We start from the raw sequence: 19,427 nt of genomic DNA, 5'->3' as shown, positions 1-19,427 counted from the left end.
AAAAAAAAAAAAAAAAAAAAAAAAAATGCAAATTACCAATATTAGCCATCACTACAGATATTACAAATTAAAATAATATTTTGAATAACTTTATGCCAAGAAATTAAACAATTTAGATGAAATGGAGAAACGTTTTGAAAAATACAAACTGTTAAAGATCACACAAGAAGAACTATAACCTGAATAGCCCCTGTTTCTGAAAGAAATTAAAGTCATAGTTAAAAGCCTTTCCACAGAGAAAGCTCTAGGCCCAGGTGGCTTCGCGTTTTAATTCTACCAAACATTTAAGGAAGTTACCAGTTTTACATAAATTCTTTCAGAAGATAGAAGAGAGGAAACATCTCTGACCCCAAAGAAATATCTAAAGAATCTAAAAAGTGGCCAGGCGCGGTGGCTCACACCTGTAATCCTAGCACTTTGGGAGGCCAAGGTGGGTGGATCACCTGAGGTCAGGAGTTCAAGACCAGCCTGGCCATCATGGTGAAACCACATCTTTAAAAAAAAAAAAAAAAAAAATTTAAAAGAATCTAAAAAGTAAGTTGCTACCTTACTATAACTAAAAAGTTGTAGAGCATTTAGTGAAATGATAGGATACAAGGTCAATGTAGAAAGATTAAGTGTATTTCTATGCCCTAGCCACAAACAATTAGAAGTTAAAATTAAAGTATACCTCACTTCAGCTGATTAAAAACAAAAGAGTTTGAAGTTTAAAATTAGACTGCTTGGGGTAGAGCACGGTGGCTCAATCCTAGCACTTTGGAAGACCAAGGCAGGTGGATCATGAAGTCAGGAGTTCGATGAGGTCAGGAGTTCAAGACCAACCTGGCCAACACAGTGAAACCCCATCTCTACTAAAGATACAAAAAATTAGGCTGGGCGCAGTGGCTTACACCTGTAATCCCAAAACTTTGGGAGGCCGAGGCGGGTGGATCACAAGATCAAGAGATCGAGATCATCCTGGCCAACATGGTGAAACCCGATCTCTACTAAAAATACAAAAATTAGCCAGTCATCGGCAGGAGCGGCCGGGTGGCGGTAGGAACCATTACAGGAACTGAAGCTGCCGATTAAGTCTGAGCAAGATGACAACCTCCCAAAAGCACCCAGACTTCGTGGCAGAGCCCATGGGGGAAAAGCCAGTGGGGAGCCTGGCCGGGATTGGTGAAGTCCTGGGCAAGAAGCTGGAGGAAAGGGACTTTGACAAGGCCTATGTTGTCCTTCGCCAGTTTTTGGTGCTAAAGAAAGATGAAGATCTCTTCCGGGAATGGCTGAAGGACACTTGTGGCGCCAACGCCAAGCAGTCCCGGGACTGCTTTGGATGCCTTCGGGAGTGGTGCGACACCTTCTTGTGATGCTCTCTGGGAAGCTGTCAATCCCCAGCCCTCATCCAGAGTTTGCAGCCGAGTAGGGACTCCTCCCCTGTCCGCTACAAAGGAAAAGATTGCTATTGTCCTACTCACCTCTGACGTACTCCAGGGTCTTTGGGAGTTTTCTCCCCTAACCATTTTAACTTTTTTGGATTCTCGCTCTTGCATGCCTCCCTATTCCTTTTTCCCTTGCCAGTTCCCTGGTGACAGTTACTGGCTTTCCTGGATGGATTCCTGGCCCTATCCCTCACCCCCATCCTCACTTTCAGTCCGTATGATGCCATTTGGCTCCTTTTTTGGCAGAACAGCCACTGTCGTTGTAAAGTTTTTTAGATCAATAAAGTCAGTGGCTTTCAAAAAAAAAAAAAAAAATTAGTCATGGTTGCACATGCCTGTAGTCCCAACTACTCGGGAGGCTAAGGCAGGAAAATCACCTGAACCTGGAAGGCGGAGGTTGCAGTGACCTGAGGTCACGCCACTGCACTCTAGCCTGGTAACAGAGGGAGACTCTGTCTGGAAAAGAAAAAGATACAAAAAATTAGGCATGGTGGTGTGGGCCTGTGATTCCAGCTGCTCGGGAGGCTGAGGTAGGAGAATCTCTTGAACCCAGGAGGCAGAGGTTGCAATGAGCTGAGATCGCACCACTGCACTCCAGCCTGGGCAAGACTCCATCTCAAAAAAAAAAACCATTAGACTGCTTGAGTATAAATTGGAGCCCTGTCACTGAGTAGATGCGCTGATCTTCAATAAATTTTTTTTTTTCGACACGGAGTCTTGCTCTGTCACCCACGCTAGAGTGCAGTGGCGCAATGTTGGCCCACTGCAACCTCTGCCTCCTGGGTTCTAGGGATTCTCCTGCCTCAGCCTCCTGAGTAGCTGGAATTACAGGCTCATGCCACCATGCACGGCTCATTTTTTGTATTTTTAGTAGAGATGGAGCTTCACCGTTTTAGCTAGGATGGTCTCAATCTCCTGACCTCGTGATCCTCCCATCTCAGCCTCCCAAAGTGCTGGGATTACAGGCATGAGCAGCTGTACCTGGCCATGTTCAATACATTTTTAAATTTCTGTGCTTTGGTCTCATTGTTTTATTTTTCTTTTTTGTTTTGTGGAGACTGAGTCTCACTCTGTTACGCAGGCTGCTGTGCAGTGATGCAATCTCAGTTCACTGCAACCCCCGCCTCCCGGGTTCAAGCAATTCTTGTGCCTCAGCCTCCCGAGTAGCTGGGATTACAGGTGTGTGCTACCATGCCCAGCTAATGTTTTGTATTTTTAGTAGAGACAGGGTTTCGCTATGTTAGCCAGGATGGTCTTGATCTCCTGACTTCATGATTTGTCCGCCTCGGCCTCCCAAAGTGCTGGGGTTACAGGTATGAGCCACCGTGCCTGGCCACCATTTTATAAATAATCGTATATTCACACCTTTGCAGAGTTTGCAAAAAAACATATACAGAAAGCCTTGATAGTTCAATGCCTGCCATAGAGTAATCAGTATTAGTGGTGAGGCCTCACAGAGGCCTCATAGCCTGCTCAGGTCAGGGGGATTGTTCCTTCTCTACCCCTGGCCCCCTTGTTTCTTTGTGTATCTGCTGGAGGTAGGAGAAGCAGATGTGCGCCCCCATTTTACAAACACAGGTAGAAGAAGTGCCTTGCCTAAGGCTAGGGTTGAATTCTGCCTTTACCTGTTTTGTCAGCAACACACTGGTGGAGAAGAGAGCTCTGGTGGGCACTGTTCTCTCAGGCAGGCTCAGAAGTGGGTGGGAACGTGGATACAGTTCCCACAGGGCTGTTTCTGCCACAGACATGGACGTCTCGCTGCCTAATGAAGTTCTATGCTGTGGTGGCCACCTCACCCGCATCTTGGGAGAGCCACAAGATTGCAGAGAGGATAGAACAGAGGATCCTGAACTCCAACCCTGTCATGGAAGCTTTTGGTGAGCTCGAGCTCCTTTGCGCAGTATCTCAGTCCCATTTCCTCTGGGGTTTTCCACCTTCCAGGGAGAGGGGCAGTTTTTCGAGATCCTCTCTTGGGTGGGGTTGGAGGATGAGTGCATCCTTCACTGCCTCAGATCCCCAACATGTTCCCTAGTACTAGTACTCAGCATCCTTCTAACAGAGGTAATGTCATTCAGTCCTCCTCTCCTCCTTCCAGCCTAGGCACACATAACAGTGGTGCTGGAGAAAGACCTGGTGGCTTAGCTTGTCAAATTCTTTCTTTTTTGTTTTTTTGAGATGGAGATTCGCTCTTTTAGCCCAGTGGCACGATCTGCAACCTCTGCCTCCCGGGTTCAAGCGATTCTCCTGCCTCAGCCTCCCGAGTAGCTGGGACTACAGGCACCACCATGCCCGACTAATTTTTAGTAGAGACGGGGTTTCTCCATGGTGGTCACACTAGTTTCGAACTCCCCACCTCAGCCACCCAAAGTGCTGGGATTACAACTGTTAGCCACCGCGCCTGGCCCAAATTCTTTCTATCCAGTTTCCTGATGGTTCAAAGAAGGGCGCTTGTCTAGGGATACAAGGCAATTAGTATTTGTGTTGGCACTGGAACCCAGATGTGCCTTCCTGTCTATAGTCAGTAATGATAGCTGATTGGTTTTGACCTTTCCCTTCAAAGAAGACAGTCCCTGACTACCTAGGCTTGTTCATTCCAATTTCTTGCCAGGAAGTTCTTCTAACTCCCCTGAATTCCACTTGCTAAAGAGGACCCATTTCTTAGTCCTGCCCCCTTGTAATATGAAAACCAACAAAGGGGCCTTTAGGTGACCTGAGCATAGGGACATGACCCCCAGAGACCTGCAGCCACTTTGGCTTATGAGGACTCTGCACACCCAGGGGAGTGGTACAAACATAGGTGTGATCCGTAGGGAATGCGTGTACGCTGAGGAATAACAACAGCAGTCGCTTTGGGAAGTTCATCCAGCTCCAGCTGAACAGGTAACAGCTGCTTTCATCCTGGCTGGTGGGAGGACTAGAGTGGGGAGGTCGAAAGTGGCTGGGGCAGTATCTGGCCTAGGACATCCCTATGGGCAAAACCCTGCTCTTCCTGCTGTGTGTTTTTACCTCAGGTGTGAATCCTGAGAGTGACCTTCACACCTGGAGAACTATAGCTCCTCTCCCCTTGGGGAGCCCTAGGGCAGTACGCTTATTCAGGCCTGTGTTCCTCCTGGCTTCTACCTTTGCTCAGGGACTTCTAGGTAAATTGCCACCTCTTTGGGCCATATCCCTGAACTTGAAGCTGGGACTTCGACTCCTGTCTTGGGGTGGGGCAAAGTGATGTGCAGAGGCCTTGGACCTGCCCACCTGAGCTAGATGCAGGGGAATATTCCAGGACACCCAAGGACATTCTGAGTGGTCCCCAGCCCTCAGTGCCCGTTGGCTAAGGAGAAGAGCTTGGCAGTTTGTTGCTAGGTGGCAGGCAATCTGGCACACCCAAATTGCCAGACGTGGCTATTGAATGAATGGGCAACTAATGGGCTCTGCCCGTATGTGCCCCGTGTGTGCCCCAGGACTCAGCAGATGGTTGGAGCCGCAGTCCAGACCTACCTCCTAGAGAAAACTCGAGTGGTCTGCCAGGCTTTCAGTGAGAGGAACTTCCACATCTTCTATCAGGTTTGTGCCAAATGGGACCCACAGCCCCCTAGATGCAGGGCAGGGGTGAGTCCGTGTCTTTCAACCCCCAACCCCCCAGAATGTCCATGCCTGGTTTCTTCACCTAGCTTCTGATAGAGCCACCACTTTCCTGCAGACTTCATGTGCATCACTTCTACCTCACACTGGGCCTTGGCTCCCAGCACAGTGTGGCCTGGGGGTATGTTTTACCTTCTCCATCAGACCAGAAGGTCCTGGAGGCTGGGACTATATCTCTACATTGGAAGCTGTGTCACCCTTATTCTATGGGCTCTCCTAGAATGGCATCTATCTCTAACAGAATAAGGGCTTCCCTAGAGTTTTGCCTCTTCCATCAGACTGGGAGTCCCCCAAGGCACAGATAGGGTGTCTCACTTGCTCTCAGAATCAGAGCATCCTTAGGTGATGCCTCCCAAGTCAAGACAAGGGTCTCCCCAGGCAGGACTTGTCCTTTCTTCACAGACTGCAGGTTTCCCCAGAGCAGGCTTCTTTTGCGTCAGGTTGGAGACATCCAGGCTATGTTTATGGCATCTTTCACCCGTGTACCTGTCCTGGGCTCTGCAGGGACCTCTGAGCCTTGTGATGTTGCTACCATCTCTCACTCTTATCCCAACCCCACGCCTATCCAGGCCTGGGCTTTTCTCGAATCTCCTACCCAGCCTCCCACCCACCCTTCTCCACAGATTTGCAAAGGAGCCAGTGAAGACGAGAGGCTCCAGTGGCACCTCCCTGAGGGAGCTGCCTTCTCCTGGCTGCCCAACCCAGAGAAGAGCTTAGAAGGTAGGGGGAGCCCCACCCAGCATCTTGTGCTGGCCCAGCATCACCCACCTACTCTGCACGGAGCCTGCCTCCCTCGCCCCTTGCTGCTGCGGCTGCCGACCTCTGGCTCTGACAGTGGGCTGTGACTTGGATTCTTTTTCAGAGGATTGTTTTGAGGTGACCAGAGAGGCCATGCTCCATTTGGGTATTGATACCCCTACCCAGAACAACATCTTTAAGGTCAGAAGAAAAGCTGCACCACTTACGTTTGGCAGGGATGATGGGCAGCCCCTTTCATAGAGCCCTGCCCTGGACTTGGAGTTGGTCTTTCCCTGAGCATCTAGGACTTTGGGCCCCTCTGTGCTGTCTGCAAGGAGTCAGCCACCTCTCTGCGCTGCTGAGTCTGGAGACCAGGTGGTGGGGTGGACGGGGCATAAGGAACAGTGCTGCGTACACAGCACTAGAGTACAGGATGCAGTAAGTGATCCATAGGGGCAAAAGCAAGATCCTGTGATTAGCAGATGAGAGAATGAGTGAGGCCACTCACTTGTTGAGCACATTAAAACTTACAAGTCAGGCTCACGCCTCTGAGCTCACTTGGTTTTTCTCAACAGTCCTCTGTGTGTGATTATTTCCCTTTATGCCTGAGAAAACCAGAGAGGTAAAGTGACGTGCCCAAGATCAGATACCACTAAGTGATACAGAGTACCAGACATAGTGATTCCAAATTCCCACCCTCTCTGTCTTCCCCCTACCCGTGCCCTGTCGTCCGCTGGAACATGAGGCTGACCCAGGTGAGCTGGGCTCCCCTCAGCCCCATTAGGGAGGCCTCCCATCTGTCTTTGCTGATAGAGCTGACTGCTTCCTCTCATCTTCCTCACCCTCTAGAGCAGCAGGACGGGGATAGATAGAATGGGCTGGCAGTCGAGACGGGGAGGTAGCAATACAGCAGTAAGTGACCCTCACCTCCAGATGGGGGCTGCTCAGGCACTGCCAGGTAAGAGCCTGACAGAAGGACAGCACCTGGGGACAAGCCCAGGATAAATGAACAACATTAGGAGTCAAAGCAGGAGTGCTTCAGGGGTGGCATGACCTGCCACAGTCCTTCTGCCCAGTGGGCATGGCAGTCTTCTGGAGCAAGTTGTGGCTGGAAGACCAGTAGCACATGGAGGTGTCCTGCCTGGGACCATATGGGAATGGCGGGTGGGGTCCCTGTGTCAGGTCTGAAGGTTGGTGTTTTGTTTGTTTTTGGTATTTTTAGTAGAGACGGGGTTTCACCATGTTGGCCAGGCTGGTTTGAACTTCTGACTTCAGGTGATCTATCCGCCTCAACCTCCCAGAATGCTCAGAGCCACCATGCCCAGCTGGGTCTGAGGGTTTTGAAGTTGCTGGGCCTTGGTGGGGCAAGGGGAGCTTCTGTCTATAGCCCCTGGGGGCTCATCTGTGTGGAACACTGAGTGCAAAGGCAAAGAAAGGGGCACCCACCGGACAGAGATCAAGGTCACAGTTCCTCCAGCAGGCTGGGCTCTAAGAAGCCTGGCAGTGTGAATGGGCTCGAGGAAGTAGAGCCAAGCCTCCATCAGGCACACAGAAGCAGCCCTGACCCGGCTACCAATCCATTCTTAGAGAGCAGGGGGCAGAGAGGTAGAGGGTGGGCAGGCATGAGGGCCCCACAGGCTGCCCCAGGAGGCATCTGAAGTCAGCCTGGATTCTCATCCATCGTTCCCCTCAGGAAGCATGTGTCCTCAGTCTCACCTGTAATAGGCAGTGGCGTAGTACCTACCTTACAGGTTGTTAAAAAGATGCAATGACGCGATGCACGTAACTTGTATAGAATTGTGCCTGGCAGAGATGGGCACACTTGGACCATGATCAGGAGCTGTCCTTCTGTTGTTGTGATTGTACTCGGCAGGAGAACAGTCCTTCCCAGAGTTGGCCCACCTCACACCCTCTCCTTCTCACGACCATCCTTTTCTTCCCCCCCAGGTCCTGGCTGGACTGCTGCACCTTGGCAATATCCAGTTTGCTCCCTCCGAGGATGAAGCCCAGCCCTGCCAGCCAATGGATGATGCCAAGTGTGAGGGGCAAGGGTGTGGGATAGGGCAGGCCCCATCAGGAAGATAGCCAGCCTTGCTGGGGTTGGGTGAAAGGCCAGATGGTGAGAAAATTGGAATCTAATGCCCTTAAGCCACCCACCATAGGGCCCGGCCCTGGATCATTTACTCCTCACTCATCTCTGGTGAGGCAGACGGTATCGTCCCCATCTTTAAAGATGAGAAAATGAGTTAGAGGTTTGTAAAGTGATTTGTCCCATATGTGGCAGCATGAACTGTACATGAAAGTGTTGGGTTTGAGTTTTGACTGCCACTTATGGAGTCCTTTGGTGAGTCACTTCACTTAGGTTTCTTCTGTCCAGTTCGGCAAGTCATGGTCCCGCTGTGATGACTTCACAGTGCCTCATGAAGAGGACTGGATGGAGACTGATTTGCCTAAGGAGAATTTGCCCCTCCTAGGCTCTGTCAGGATGGCAGCCTCGCTGCTGGGGCTTCAAGAGGATGTGCTGCTGAAGACAGTGCTGATTAGAACCATCAGGGCAGGCAGGCAGCAGCAGGTGTTCCGAAAGCCCTGCCCCCGAGCCGAATGTGACACCCGCAGAGACTGCCTGGCCAAACTGATCTACGCGAGGTGAGCAGTTATTCTGGCCTCTGCCCTCCCAACAAGTGCTCTTCCTGTTCGGGGTTGGACCAGACAACATCACACAATGGGCACAGGCCCAGGGTGGGGAATAAGACAGACTGGTTCCTCTCCCTGTTCCTCAAACCCCTGGACACAGCAGTCCATGGCTCCCAGGTTTTCCCCAAGCAGGGCCTGTGGCCTCTTTATGAGTGGGAAAGTTGCTACATTCCTGGCCAGGATTCAGCTCATTATTAAAGTTCAGGAGCCTGCTCTAGCCTCAGCAAGATGAAAAAACCCTGCTCAGCCCTCTGCTGGCGAGGCAGGCCCCAAAGGTGATCTGGAGCCCTTGCAGTTCCAGCTTCAGATTTTTGGGTGAATGGGCCCATCTGTCTCCCTGTGCCCTTGTACGTCACCTGGGAGTTTGATAGATTGTGGTAAAGCCAGAGGCTCAGCCCAAAGCATGTAGCACAGTGGTGGAGGTGGGGTCCTGGCCTTTTCTGGTAGGTTACATGGGTACCTCCACCCTCTGGCCATGTGGTTAAGGATGATTTCTCACCTTGAATTCTGAGATTCTTCGCTGGCCTTGTAAGGGCTTCAAGGGGCCCAGAATTCTCTGAAACTATGAGCCAGAATGGTGGTATGTGTATGCGTGTGCACATGGGACCTTGGGTACCTTTCTGGGGAGAGGGTCCCCTGCTTTTCATGAATACCACAAGAGCCTGAGAAGCTCTGCTGAGGGAACAAGATCCTCTGAGTTGAAAATGGCTTGGGTCATCTGGGCCCAAACTGAGTCCATTTCAGCAAGAGACTGCCTCAAAGCTAATATCAGTCACAATTTGAGTTCAGCCTTTGCCTACAAGTCACTACAAGATGAGCAGGTAAAGTGTGATGAACACAAATAGAGTGAGCTTCTGACCACAAGACATTTGCATAGCCCCTGTTGCAAAAAGAGCCAGTTTATTTACTGAAGTGAAAAAAAGTTGCAGAACAATTACTATAAGAAAAATTGTGAGGAAGAAACCCCTGTATAGTGTTGTACATGTCAGCGTGTTGTGTGGTAGCCTCTTCTTCTCTGGGCTGTGCCTGTTTCTAGAGTGGAGGATGCCATTGTTGACCTCCGGACTTGGGGCCCACTTGTGCAGGACTGCGTCAGGGGGTATGCTAGGGCCTTGAGCTCTGTGCTCCACAGGTAGAGTTTTGCAGGGGTGTTCAATGAACTCAGTTATTTACAAACCATACCCAGGCCCATCTGCCCCTTCCTAAGATACTAGCTAGGTCTCGAGCCATGTGACTTGGAAAATCCATTCCCTGCCCAGCCTAGGAGTTGAGCTGGTCCTGTGCTCAGTCTTCCCGGAAGGACATGCCAGGTTTGTGTGTACCTGGGAACATGCAGGTCCATAGCCTACATCTGTAGTAGGTCAAGAAGTGATGGGCTGGAAGCAGGAGGAGAGGATTTGGCTTTGACCTGTCAGACTCAGAATATAAGGCCCCCCAGGGCATAGCACCCCATGGGGGAGCAATTTTACCACCCCTTTGACTCAGCCTGACCCTCTCTCACCAGAGTCCACTCTCTTCCCCCAACAGGCTGTTTGACTGGCTGGTATCAGTGATCAACAGCAGCATCTGTGCAGACACCAACTCATGGACCGCCTTCATAGGTAGCAAGGGCTCACTGTGCTGGGGGCATTCCAGACAAAGGGCAATAAAGCCTTGGATGGAGTGGCAGGAGCCCTGGGTCCACCGTGTGGCTCTGGGCAGCTCCTTTCCCTTCTTTGTACTCATGTCTCATCTTCCATCTGCCTGCCAGTGTAGGGCAAGATCTCTGCTTTCCAGTACCCACATCTGAGCAGTCTGTAACTCTCCAGACAGACTTAACGTTGCCTTGTCTGAAGGAGCCCTTTTTCTCCCCGGAGACCCAACTCTAATTGCAGGAGAGTAGTGGGGAATAAGGGAAAGAGCTGGATTAGAAGGGACTTGGAGGCTTGGGACAGTGGCTCACACCTGTAATCCCACCATTTTGGGAGGCCAAAGCTGGAGGATCACTGGAGGCCAGGAGTTGGAGACCAGCCTGGGCAATATAGCAAGATCCCATCTCAGAAAAAAATTAGCCAGGCATGGTGCTGCATGCCTGTAATCCCAGCTACTCAGGAGACTGAAGTGGGAGGATCACTTGAGCCCAAGAGTTTGAGGCTGCAGTGAGCTGTGATCACGCCACTGCTCTCCAGCCTGGGCAACAGAGCAAGACTCTATCTCAGGGAAAAAAAGAAAAGGCGGGGGGGACATAACTGAGGGAGGTCAACACCATTGTAACTCTAGGTGGGACGGTCAGGTATAGGAGGAAATAAAGCTTAAAGGCATTTGCTCATGGAATGGTGGAATTGTAGCCATAGGTGGAAACCAATGCCCTCCAAACTAGATTTAACACAGAAAATATTCCCTGGGACCTGGTTTCCTCACAGGAGGGGCCTGTCAGGACCAGAGAATTCAGAATCAAAAATGGGCCTGATGCCCGGGGCTGTCTTCACGCCTCATTTGGGTTTCTTGCCTGCTCTGAGCTCTCCAGGGGAGTGGAGTAGAGATGGGAGCCACCTTGGGTAGAGGCTGGGGAAGGTATGTTCTGCCTACCGCGGATGTCATGCTCACTCAGCCTCATCCCCAGGCTGACAAGTATAAGGCATTGGCAGGGGCCCAGCCACCCTGGGTTCCTGTGGTCCCCTATCCCCCATCTGCTCCCTGCAGTGGCCCCATGGGTTCTCTGCCATCCTCCCAGGCCTGCTGGATGTGTATGGATTTGAGTCATTTCCCGACAACAGTCTGGAACAGTTATGTATCAACTACGCCAATGAGAAACTGCAGCAGCACTTTGTGGCTCACTACCTAAGGGCCCAGCAGGTAAGGGATGGGGTGAGCAGAGGTGGGTCCTTCTTTTGGATCCTGAATCCCTTCCTGACCTTCCAGTCCCAGCCCTGGTTCTGATCAGAAGCCTTTTGTTCCTTCTTATTTTATTTTTAATTGACAAATAATAATTGCACATACAGAGTACAATGTAACGTTTTGATATACTTCTGTTTCTTCTTTGATGCTGTTCTGGAATACGCTGTGGTACCGAGGCCAGCCATGGATGACCCCTCTGGACCTCAGACCACATCTGCCTTCTCCCACCCCACCCCACCCCACCCCACCTTGTTCTTTAGGAGGAATATGCAGCTGAGGATCTGGAGTGGTCATTTATCAGCTACCAGGACAACCAACCTTGTTTGGATCTCATTGAGGGGAGCCCCATCAGCATCTGCTCCCTCATAAATGAGGTGGGGAGGTCAGCTAATGAGCTGAGCACCAGAGTTGGCCTTTGGGTTTTCTGGGGCCTTGATGATTATCCTGTTCCCTCTCTATGCCTCTCTCTTCCCAATCTGCCAAATAGATCTGCTAACTGCTATATTTCCTCCCTGTTGAGGACACTATGCTGCCTGTGTGATGTCTGCTGCTATGTGGGCCACAGGGTGGGGACGGTGAGGGTTGTGGTGAGACACTCTAATTTCGGTGGCTGACCCCCTGCTCCCGTCCCACAGGAATGCCGCCTCAATCGACCAAGCAGCGCAGCCCAGCTCCAGACACGCATTGAGACTGCCCTGGCAGGCAGCCCCTGCCTGGGCCACAATAAGCTCAGCCGGGAACCCAGCTTCATCGTGGTGCATTATGCAGGACCTGTGCGGTACCTCACAGGGGGCCTGGTGGAGAAGAACAAGGTATGGGCTGGGCCATGCCCTGTGGGGCTTGTGAGAAACGAGATGCTGGACCTTTGCTATGCTGACATAGTCATTTCCCATCGTGAGTCCCTTCTCTCCTGACCTCTTCCCAGAATCCAGTATCACCTTCTTGGGCGAGGTCTCCACCAATCAAGCATGACCTGCCTGGAGATAACCCATGTTAGACAGGGTCTCCAGGTCTTTGGTCGTCCAGAAGACCTTTTCTCGGGCTCGGGCCCTGTCCTACCTGGAAGCCCTGTCATCTGTGGCTTGGGTGGGCAGTGGATGGCCCTGGGCAGAAGCTCCACCTGCCCTCACCTGCTGCCATTGCTATTTCCCAATAGGACCCCATCCCACCTGAGCTGACTGGGCTCCTGCAGCAATCCCAGGACCCCCTGCTCTTGGGGCTGTTTCCTACTAACCCCAAAGAGAAGACCCAGGAGGAACTCTCTGGCCAGAGCAGGGCCCCTGTATTGACCGTGGTGTCCAAGTTCAAGGTGGGTCTGATGTGCTGACGGGAGGTGCTTTGTTTACTCTGCAGTTTCACAAATATTTATTGAGCACCTGCCAGGATTGGTGCTGTTTGCTGGGGAGCGGTGGCAAGTAGATGTGGTCCCAGTCCCCATGGAGTTTATACTTCAGTGTGGAAGACAGAGCAGAAGTAGACAAATAGGCTATCAGCTATATAATATGATGGGAAGCCTAGGGGCCTTCTGATGGGGCACTCATGAGAGGATCAGCTACATGAGCCTCTTTGACCTGGCTCATACCCTGCTCTCTAGCTTCATGCTCAAGCCCTACCCTCACTTACTCCTCTCATGTTGTCTGCTTTCTACGGTCCCCTCAGCCCTTGCATGTACTGCCTCACCTTCCTGGGATACTCTTGACCAGTGCCCCATCAGCTCCAACTCACTCCCATCCTCCACACACCTTTTCCTAGTTTAGTCTTTCTCATCCTTCAGACTTCTATCACCACCTCCTTAAGGAGGCACCCTCGCAACCAGGTTTGATTCACACATTCCTACCCAGCCTCAGACACACCCCCAAGGGTGTTCATCCATGTGTAGCCCATTGGACTGAGCTCTGACACAGCAGCAGGCAGCCTGTGGCACAGCCTCCAGCACACAGGATGAGCTGAATAATAACAGTTGTTGCATGGATGAATGGCAGGGAGTTTTGAGATTGTTCTTGTTTAAGAAGATTGCTCTGGGGAGAAGTGGGGAAGGGAAGGAGGAGGAGATTGCATTCAGGGAGACCAGTCAGGGAGGGTCACAGGTTTAGGAGGGTCCCTGGAGGCAGAGGTAAGAAGCACGCATGGAAGCGGGAGAGGAATGTGCTCTGAGCCGGCTCATTGAGAGTCTGCAGTGCAGTCATCCCTGCATAGGAGATTCCTGGTCTCAGGGTACTGGAAGGGCCTGCTGGAAGCATTTGAGGTAGTTACTAACCAGAGCCCAGCTGATGGCCCAGGGCAACCTCTCTCCCTGCCTAACCCCAAGGTCTCTCATCTGCAGGCCTCCCTGGAGCAGCTCCTACACGTCCTACACAGCACCACACCCCACTACATTCGCTGCATCAAGCCCAACAGCCAGGGCCAGGTGCAGACCTTTGTCCAGGAGGAGGTAATTAACACTGGGCCAAAGCTGCTTTGCACCAAGCCCCATCTGGCCAAGGCCCTGGAGAAATGAAGGGCAGGACATCTACTCCAAATGGAGTGAACAGAGGTGGTCTCTCCAGCCAGACCTGACATGAGATCAGGCCCGTCTCCCTTGGTGTGGCAGGGCTGGTTGTGTGGTCCGTGCACAGTGGCCCAGCCAGGGAGGCAAGTTCCATTACATCTTGTTCTCTGAGCCATGTGCCCAGATGAGAGACCGAAGCTACCCAGAGGAATGGGTTTCTCTTGTGATTAGGTGAAAGTCTGCATCACCTTACAGTCCCGACACAGTGGGGAACTTGGAACCACCAGGGCGCTTTCTAGCAAGGAGATGATTTTTCAAGGTCCCTTGATTTCTCACTGCCCCAAAGAGATACCCCCATTAGCCAAGCATTGGGAGAATCTGCAGCAGCTCGGCACTGGCCAGGGCCTAAGAAGAAGGGCTGAGAGGCATGGCATTTCTGGCCTGCTGGCCCATGCTGCAGGTGCCTACCCTGTCCCCCCACCCTTGCAGGTCCTGAGCCAGCTGGAGGCCTGTGGCCTCGTGGAGACCATCCACATCAGTGCTGCTGGCTTCCCCATCCGGTGAGTGGGTTCAATCATGGCACAGGGCAGGGCCAGTGTGGGCTGGGGCTGGGGACACTCGCCGGGCAAGAGCCTGTTCAACCCAGAGCAAGATATGGAGATGAAGAGAAAGAGGCTGGCCTGTAGAAGTCAACCGGGAACTAGGGAGCAGCACTCATTCATTTATCCATTCACTTATTGTGCGCTGTTTTGTGCCCAGCTGATGGCTGTGACAAAAGCCACATTGGTACAGTGTTGGGGACAGAAGCCAGACTCAGGAGGGCTGACAGGCAATTGGGAGGAAGTACAGATATCAGGTGCTATCAGCTGTTTGAGAAGTGTTGCCTTGATGGGGGGCAGCGTGATGGAAAGGAAGTGGAGGAGACTGTGGGGTCAGAGGGGAGATATGGCCAAGCATGTCTTCGTCATAGGAGTGGTCCAGTTGTTTGGGCAGGGGCCTATCAGCCCCTTTGGAGGGAGGCAGCCCGCAAATCCCCTACTAGTTGCTTTGTGTTGGTAGACCAAGGCAGCAGGGAGAGCAGACCTATTTAAAATGGGTCTTTATGGGCTTCTGACTAAATGACTTTAGAAATTGCTCCAGAACCACATTCACATTCAATGGGGATACTCAGGGAGGGCAGCACCTTGCTGTGTTGTTGAGCAGATTAAACAGAAGAACTTCTGTTGATCCTCGAGCCATGTACCTGGCTCACAATGAAGTCATTCTCTCCTTCTGCCTGCTTTGGCTTCCAGGGTCTCTCACCAAAACTTTGTAGAACGATACAAGTTACTGAGAAGGCTTCGTCCTCACACATCCTCTGGCCCCCACAGCCCATATCCTGCCAAAGGGCTCCCTGGTGAGTGAGACCCATGTGTTAGTCATTTGTTCAGCCACAGTGTACTGAGCATCTACCCTGTGCCCTATGTCAGGGCTAGAGGCTGGGGCTTACTGGTGAATAAAACACAGCCCTGGTTTTGGTTCAGTGGGGGAAACAGTTTCAAAAAAGACAAATGGCATGAAAAGTGGAAAGGCAGAACTATGAACAGGGTGCTGTGGATGTGCTGGGGGAGGTATGAATCAGGGAAGGCTTCCTGGAGGAGGTAGTATGTGAGAATAAATTGGATTAGCCAGGTGATGGGTGTTCCACATGACAGGTGTAATCTGAACAAAGGCTTGAAGCAGTAGTGTGGGTATGAGGAACTCCAGGCCATTCCATGTTCCTGGCTCATTGAGGCAGAGATCTGGGGGAGGTGAGGCTGGAGTGGCAGGTAGGCCCCGTCAAGGAATCTGGACTTTATTTTCTGGGCAGGTGAGCAGGCACTGCAGGGGAGGGAGCAAATGACTCTATCAGCTTTATGCTTTCTGGAGACCACTCTGGGGGCCCCGTGGAGGGCTGTGAGGGTGAGACTGCAAAGTTGCCCCCATAGAGGGAAATGAGAAATGTGGGCAGTCAGGAAATGTTTGGAAGAAACTGCTCAGTCTTGGGTAGGGGCTTGACTAGGTATAGAGGGAGAGGAAAGGATAAATTAACTTAGCCTGGGCAGTGGGTAAAAGCAAGAGGAAGAGAGGTTCAGGGAGGCTGAAGAGCCCTGGAGTGGGTGGCTTGACCTGCAGGTCCAGCGGAGAAGTCTGCAAGGCACTTGGGCAGGCTTTAGTCTCAAGGGAAAGATCTGGGCTGTGGCCCTCATGTGGGGGTTGTCAGCATGTAGATATAACTGAGGCCATGGGGACCACAGGGCCCAGACACAGGCAGAGGGAGAACAGGCCAAGGACAGGCTGCCGGGGAGCCCTGCCTCGGCAGGACCCCAGCCCAGCACCGCTGCCCCTCATACCCAGCCTTATCCTGGGCCCCTCACAGGCTGTTTAGGAAATATTGCTTTGTTTCCTCCCATCCTGGGCAGTTTTCACTTTCCTTTCACCCTTTCTCCTTTCTTCTCCTTCTTCATGATTTGCTGTCCTGTTCCATGTCTCTTGCCCAAAGCTCTTCTGGCCCCTGATTGATTTTGCTGCTGTTTCTCATCTGTGGTGTCTCCTTTGGCAGCCTTTGTCTCCAGAGAGGCACTGGGCAGCTAAGGTGGTCAGAGCCCTCAGGTAAATCCTCCTCTCCAGGAGTCAGCCCTGCAAGCTGTGGGAGGGCAGGCAGTGGGACACGGGACCTTTGCAGGGCTGGGGTTTTTAAATTCACTTTTAGATGAATTATTTATTCTTTTTATTTGCAATAGAAAATTCCCAAACTAAGGGCTGAGATTGGATCTCCCTTTTCCCATACGTGGCGGGGAGTGAGGGGCTGGGGCTGTGCGAGTGACCCAGCTGTCCTGTTTGGCTCTCAGGATGCGTGTCTTGGGGCCTTGGAAACAAATGCTGGCTGAGCAGCCTGGGATTCAAGCTTGGAGGGAGTCACCCTTCCAGGTGTCAGGTACTCTCCGCCAGCCTGCCCAAAGGCAGTAGAGGCTGTGGGACGCCTGAGGACACACCCAAGTGGGTATTCCAAGGCTCCACAGAACAGCCAGGGCCCTGAGGGACAATAGAGGGGCTGCTTGTGGCTTCCTCCAAAAGACAAATGAGGAAGAAAGGGCTAGAGCAAGAACAGCAGGAAAGAGACCTGTAGAGTGCTAGGGAGGCCAAGCCAGTTTCTTCAGGCCACAGAGGCTTGTAGAGATGACCACGCACTGATGGGGCCATCTTCCTCCCACAGAATGGTGTCCACATGCCAAGGAAGCCACACTTGAACCTCTTCTCCAGGACATTCTTCACACTCTGCCGTTCCTAACTCAGACCAAAGCCACACCTGGTGACTTGGCCGAGGCCATGCCAACCCCAGTGCACTGTGGCAGGACCAAGGTGTTCATGACTGACTCCATGGTGAGCTTGTTTGAGGATGAGGAGTTTACAGAGGCCAGCTCTGTGCTCTCCTCAGCAGGACAGGGCAGGGGGAGGAGAGGCTGCCCTCAGTGGATGCCCTTTCTCCTAGCTGGAGCTTCTGGAATGTGGGCGTGCCCAGGTGCTGGAGCAGTGTGCCCGCTGCATCCAGAGTGGCTGGAGGAGACACCGGCAGCGGAAGCAGGAGCGGCAGCGGCGGGCCGCCGTACTCATCCAGGCAGGTAGGTGGGCAGGCCGCCCGTCAGCACTGTACACACACCCCACAGGATGGTGGTTTCCTTTGAAACATGGCTCGTTGAGTCCCCATCTCCTGAAGCTGACTGTCCCAGCCTGAAGAGATGACACATCCTTATGGTGCGCTGGGATTCAAATTCCTTGTCCCCCTCAGCCATCATGTCTCTCCAGTTCAACAGAAACCAAGTTACTCCACAAAGGTGCTCTTTAAGAAGTGGAGGCTAAAAGTTGTCTTTAGTTCCTCTTTCTCAGACCCTGACAGCTGTTTAGGTCAACTTTTTTTTTCCCCTTTATGACAACTCAAACCATTACCTACTGGGCTCTAGGGCTGGGATGAATTTAAAGAGAAGGTTAAAACCAAAGGAGTTCATCAAATGAAAAGATGCTTTAACCAACATGTTCATAGCAGTCTTATTTTGAAAAAGTGTTAGAACCCAAATATCTAACAATGGTGAAGTCATGGCCAAATTATGGACCGTCCCTATGATGCAGCTAAGTGTTTTTGAAGAATATTATAAAGTTAATGGAGAACCATTTCCAAAATGATATTTATGCCTAGATGCCAAACCACATATTAAGGGTGATGCCATCCTTGTAAGGTGTGTTTCTGTGTGTGTAGGCATTTAAAAAATTGTATAAGGAAGCTGGGTGTAGTAGTTAATCCCAGCACTTTGGGAGGCCGAGGTGGGAGGATCACTTGAGCCCAGGAATTCGAGAGGAGCCTAGGCAACAGGGGGAGGCTCATTTCTACCAAAAAAAAAAAAAGGCTGCCATGGCGGCTCACGGCTGTAATCGCAGCACTTTGGGAGGCCAAGGCGGGCAGATCACCTGAGGTCAGGAGTTCGAGACCCGCCTGGTCAACATGGCAAAATCCTGTCTCTACTAAAAATACAAAAAACTAGCTGGATGTGGTAGTACGCACCTATAATCCCAGCTACTCAGGAGGCTGAGGCAGGAGAATCACCTCAACCCAGGAGGCAGAGGTTGCAGTGAGTTGAGATTGCACCACTGCACTCCAGCCTGGATGACACAGCAAGACTATGTCAAAAAATAAATTAAAATGGGCCAGGCGCTGTGGCTCACGCCTGTAATCCCAGCACTTTGGGAGGCCATGGCGGGCGGATCACATGAGGTCAGGAGTTCGAGACTAGCCTCACCAACATGGAGAAACCCCATCTCTACTAATAATACAAAAAATAGCTGGTCATGGTGACATATGCATATAATCCCAGCAACTCGAGAGACAGAGGTTGCAGTGAGCTGAGACCATGCCATTGCACTCCAGCCTGGGCAACAAGCAAAACTCCATCTCAAATAAATAAATAAATAAATATAATTTTAAAAAATGGCCAGGTGTGGTGCCTGAAATCCCAGCATTTTGGGAGGCTGAGGCAGGCGGATTACCTTAGGTCAGGAGTTCGAGACCAGCCTGACCAACATGGAGAAACCCTGTCTCTACTAAAAATACAAAAAATTGGCCGGGCATGATGGTGCATGCCTGTAGTCCCAGCTACTCAGGAGGCTGAGTCAGGAGAATTGCTTGAACCCAGGAGGCAGAGGTTATGGTGAGCCAAGATCGTGCCATTGCACTCCAGCCTGGGCAACAAGATCAAAACTTGTCTTAAAAAAAAATAATTAAAAACATAGGCTGGGCACAGTGGTTTACGCCAGTAAACTGTTCATGCCATTTCACTCCAGCCTGGGCAACAGTGAGACCCTGTCTCAAAAAAGAACAAAACGAAACAAAGAATATGCTGAAATTGTAGAGAAGGGAATAAAATTACCATCATTTTATTAATTGTATCAGTTTTTGGGTATGTAGTAGTGCGAGATGAGATCAGGAATGCATAAAGCAAACAAATTTAACCGAGGATTTAAAAAAAAAAATTTTTTTTTTACTTTTTTTTTTTTTTTTTTTT

The 19,427-nt window shown here is 51.3% G+C and overlaps 2 protein-coding genes across 2 annotated transcripts in view; both read left to right on the top strand.

The window, feature by feature from the left end:
• The window catches only part of MYO19 (myosin XIX), a 48,470-nt gene that overhangs the window by 22,091 nt on the left and 6,952 nt on the right, over window positions 1-19,427 (top strand). Inside the window, 17 exon segments of the mRNA XM_017539844.2 lie at window positions 3,169-3,301; window positions 4,235-4,304; window positions 4,877-4,979; window positions 5,681-5,777; window positions 5,920-5,996; window positions 7,743-7,833; window positions 8,270-8,441; window positions 10,017-10,090; window positions 11,203-11,324; window positions 11,627-11,740; window positions 12,002-12,178; window positions 12,523-12,675; window positions 13,690-13,797; window positions 14,344-14,414; window positions 15,147-15,250; window positions 17,090-17,256; window positions 17,366-17,495. Of these exon segments, the coding sequence (XP_017395333.1) occupies window positions 3,169-3,301; window positions 4,235-4,304; window positions 4,877-4,979; window positions 5,681-5,777; window positions 5,920-5,996; window positions 7,743-7,833; window positions 8,270-8,441; window positions 10,017-10,090; window positions 11,203-11,324; window positions 11,627-11,740; window positions 12,002-12,178; window positions 12,523-12,675; window positions 13,690-13,797; window positions 14,344-14,414; window positions 15,147-15,250; window positions 17,090-17,256; window positions 17,366-17,495 (1,963 nt within the window).
• On the top strand, window positions 1,017-1,739 carry LOC108312099 (barrier-to-autointegration factor-like). Its single transcript, XM_037742492.1, has one exon. The coding sequence runs from the start codon at window positions 1,083-1,085 to the stop codon at window positions 1,350-1,352; it is 270 nt and encodes an 89-aa protein (XP_037598420.1). The 5' UTR covers window positions 1,017-1,082; the 3' UTR covers window positions 1,353-1,739.

This window comes from Cebus imitator, unplaced genomic scaffold, assembly GCF_001604975.1.
Source record: "Cebus imitator isolate Cc_AM_T3 unplaced genomic scaffold, Cebus_imitator-1.0 Scaffold121, whole genome shotgun sequence".
Classification (NCBI taxonomy): Eukaryota; Metazoa; Chordata; class Mammalia; order Primates; family Cebidae; genus Cebus; species Cebus imitator.
The sequence above is the reverse complement of the archived record's forward strand: the minus strand, read 5'-3'. Positions and strand labels throughout refer to the sequence as shown.

What these genes read in the sequence shown, in the direction of transcription:
- LOC108312099 (XM_037742492.1), top strand. Translation starts at nt 1,083, where the DNA reads ATGACAACCTCCCAAAAGCACCCAGACTTCGTGGCAGAGCCCATGGGG.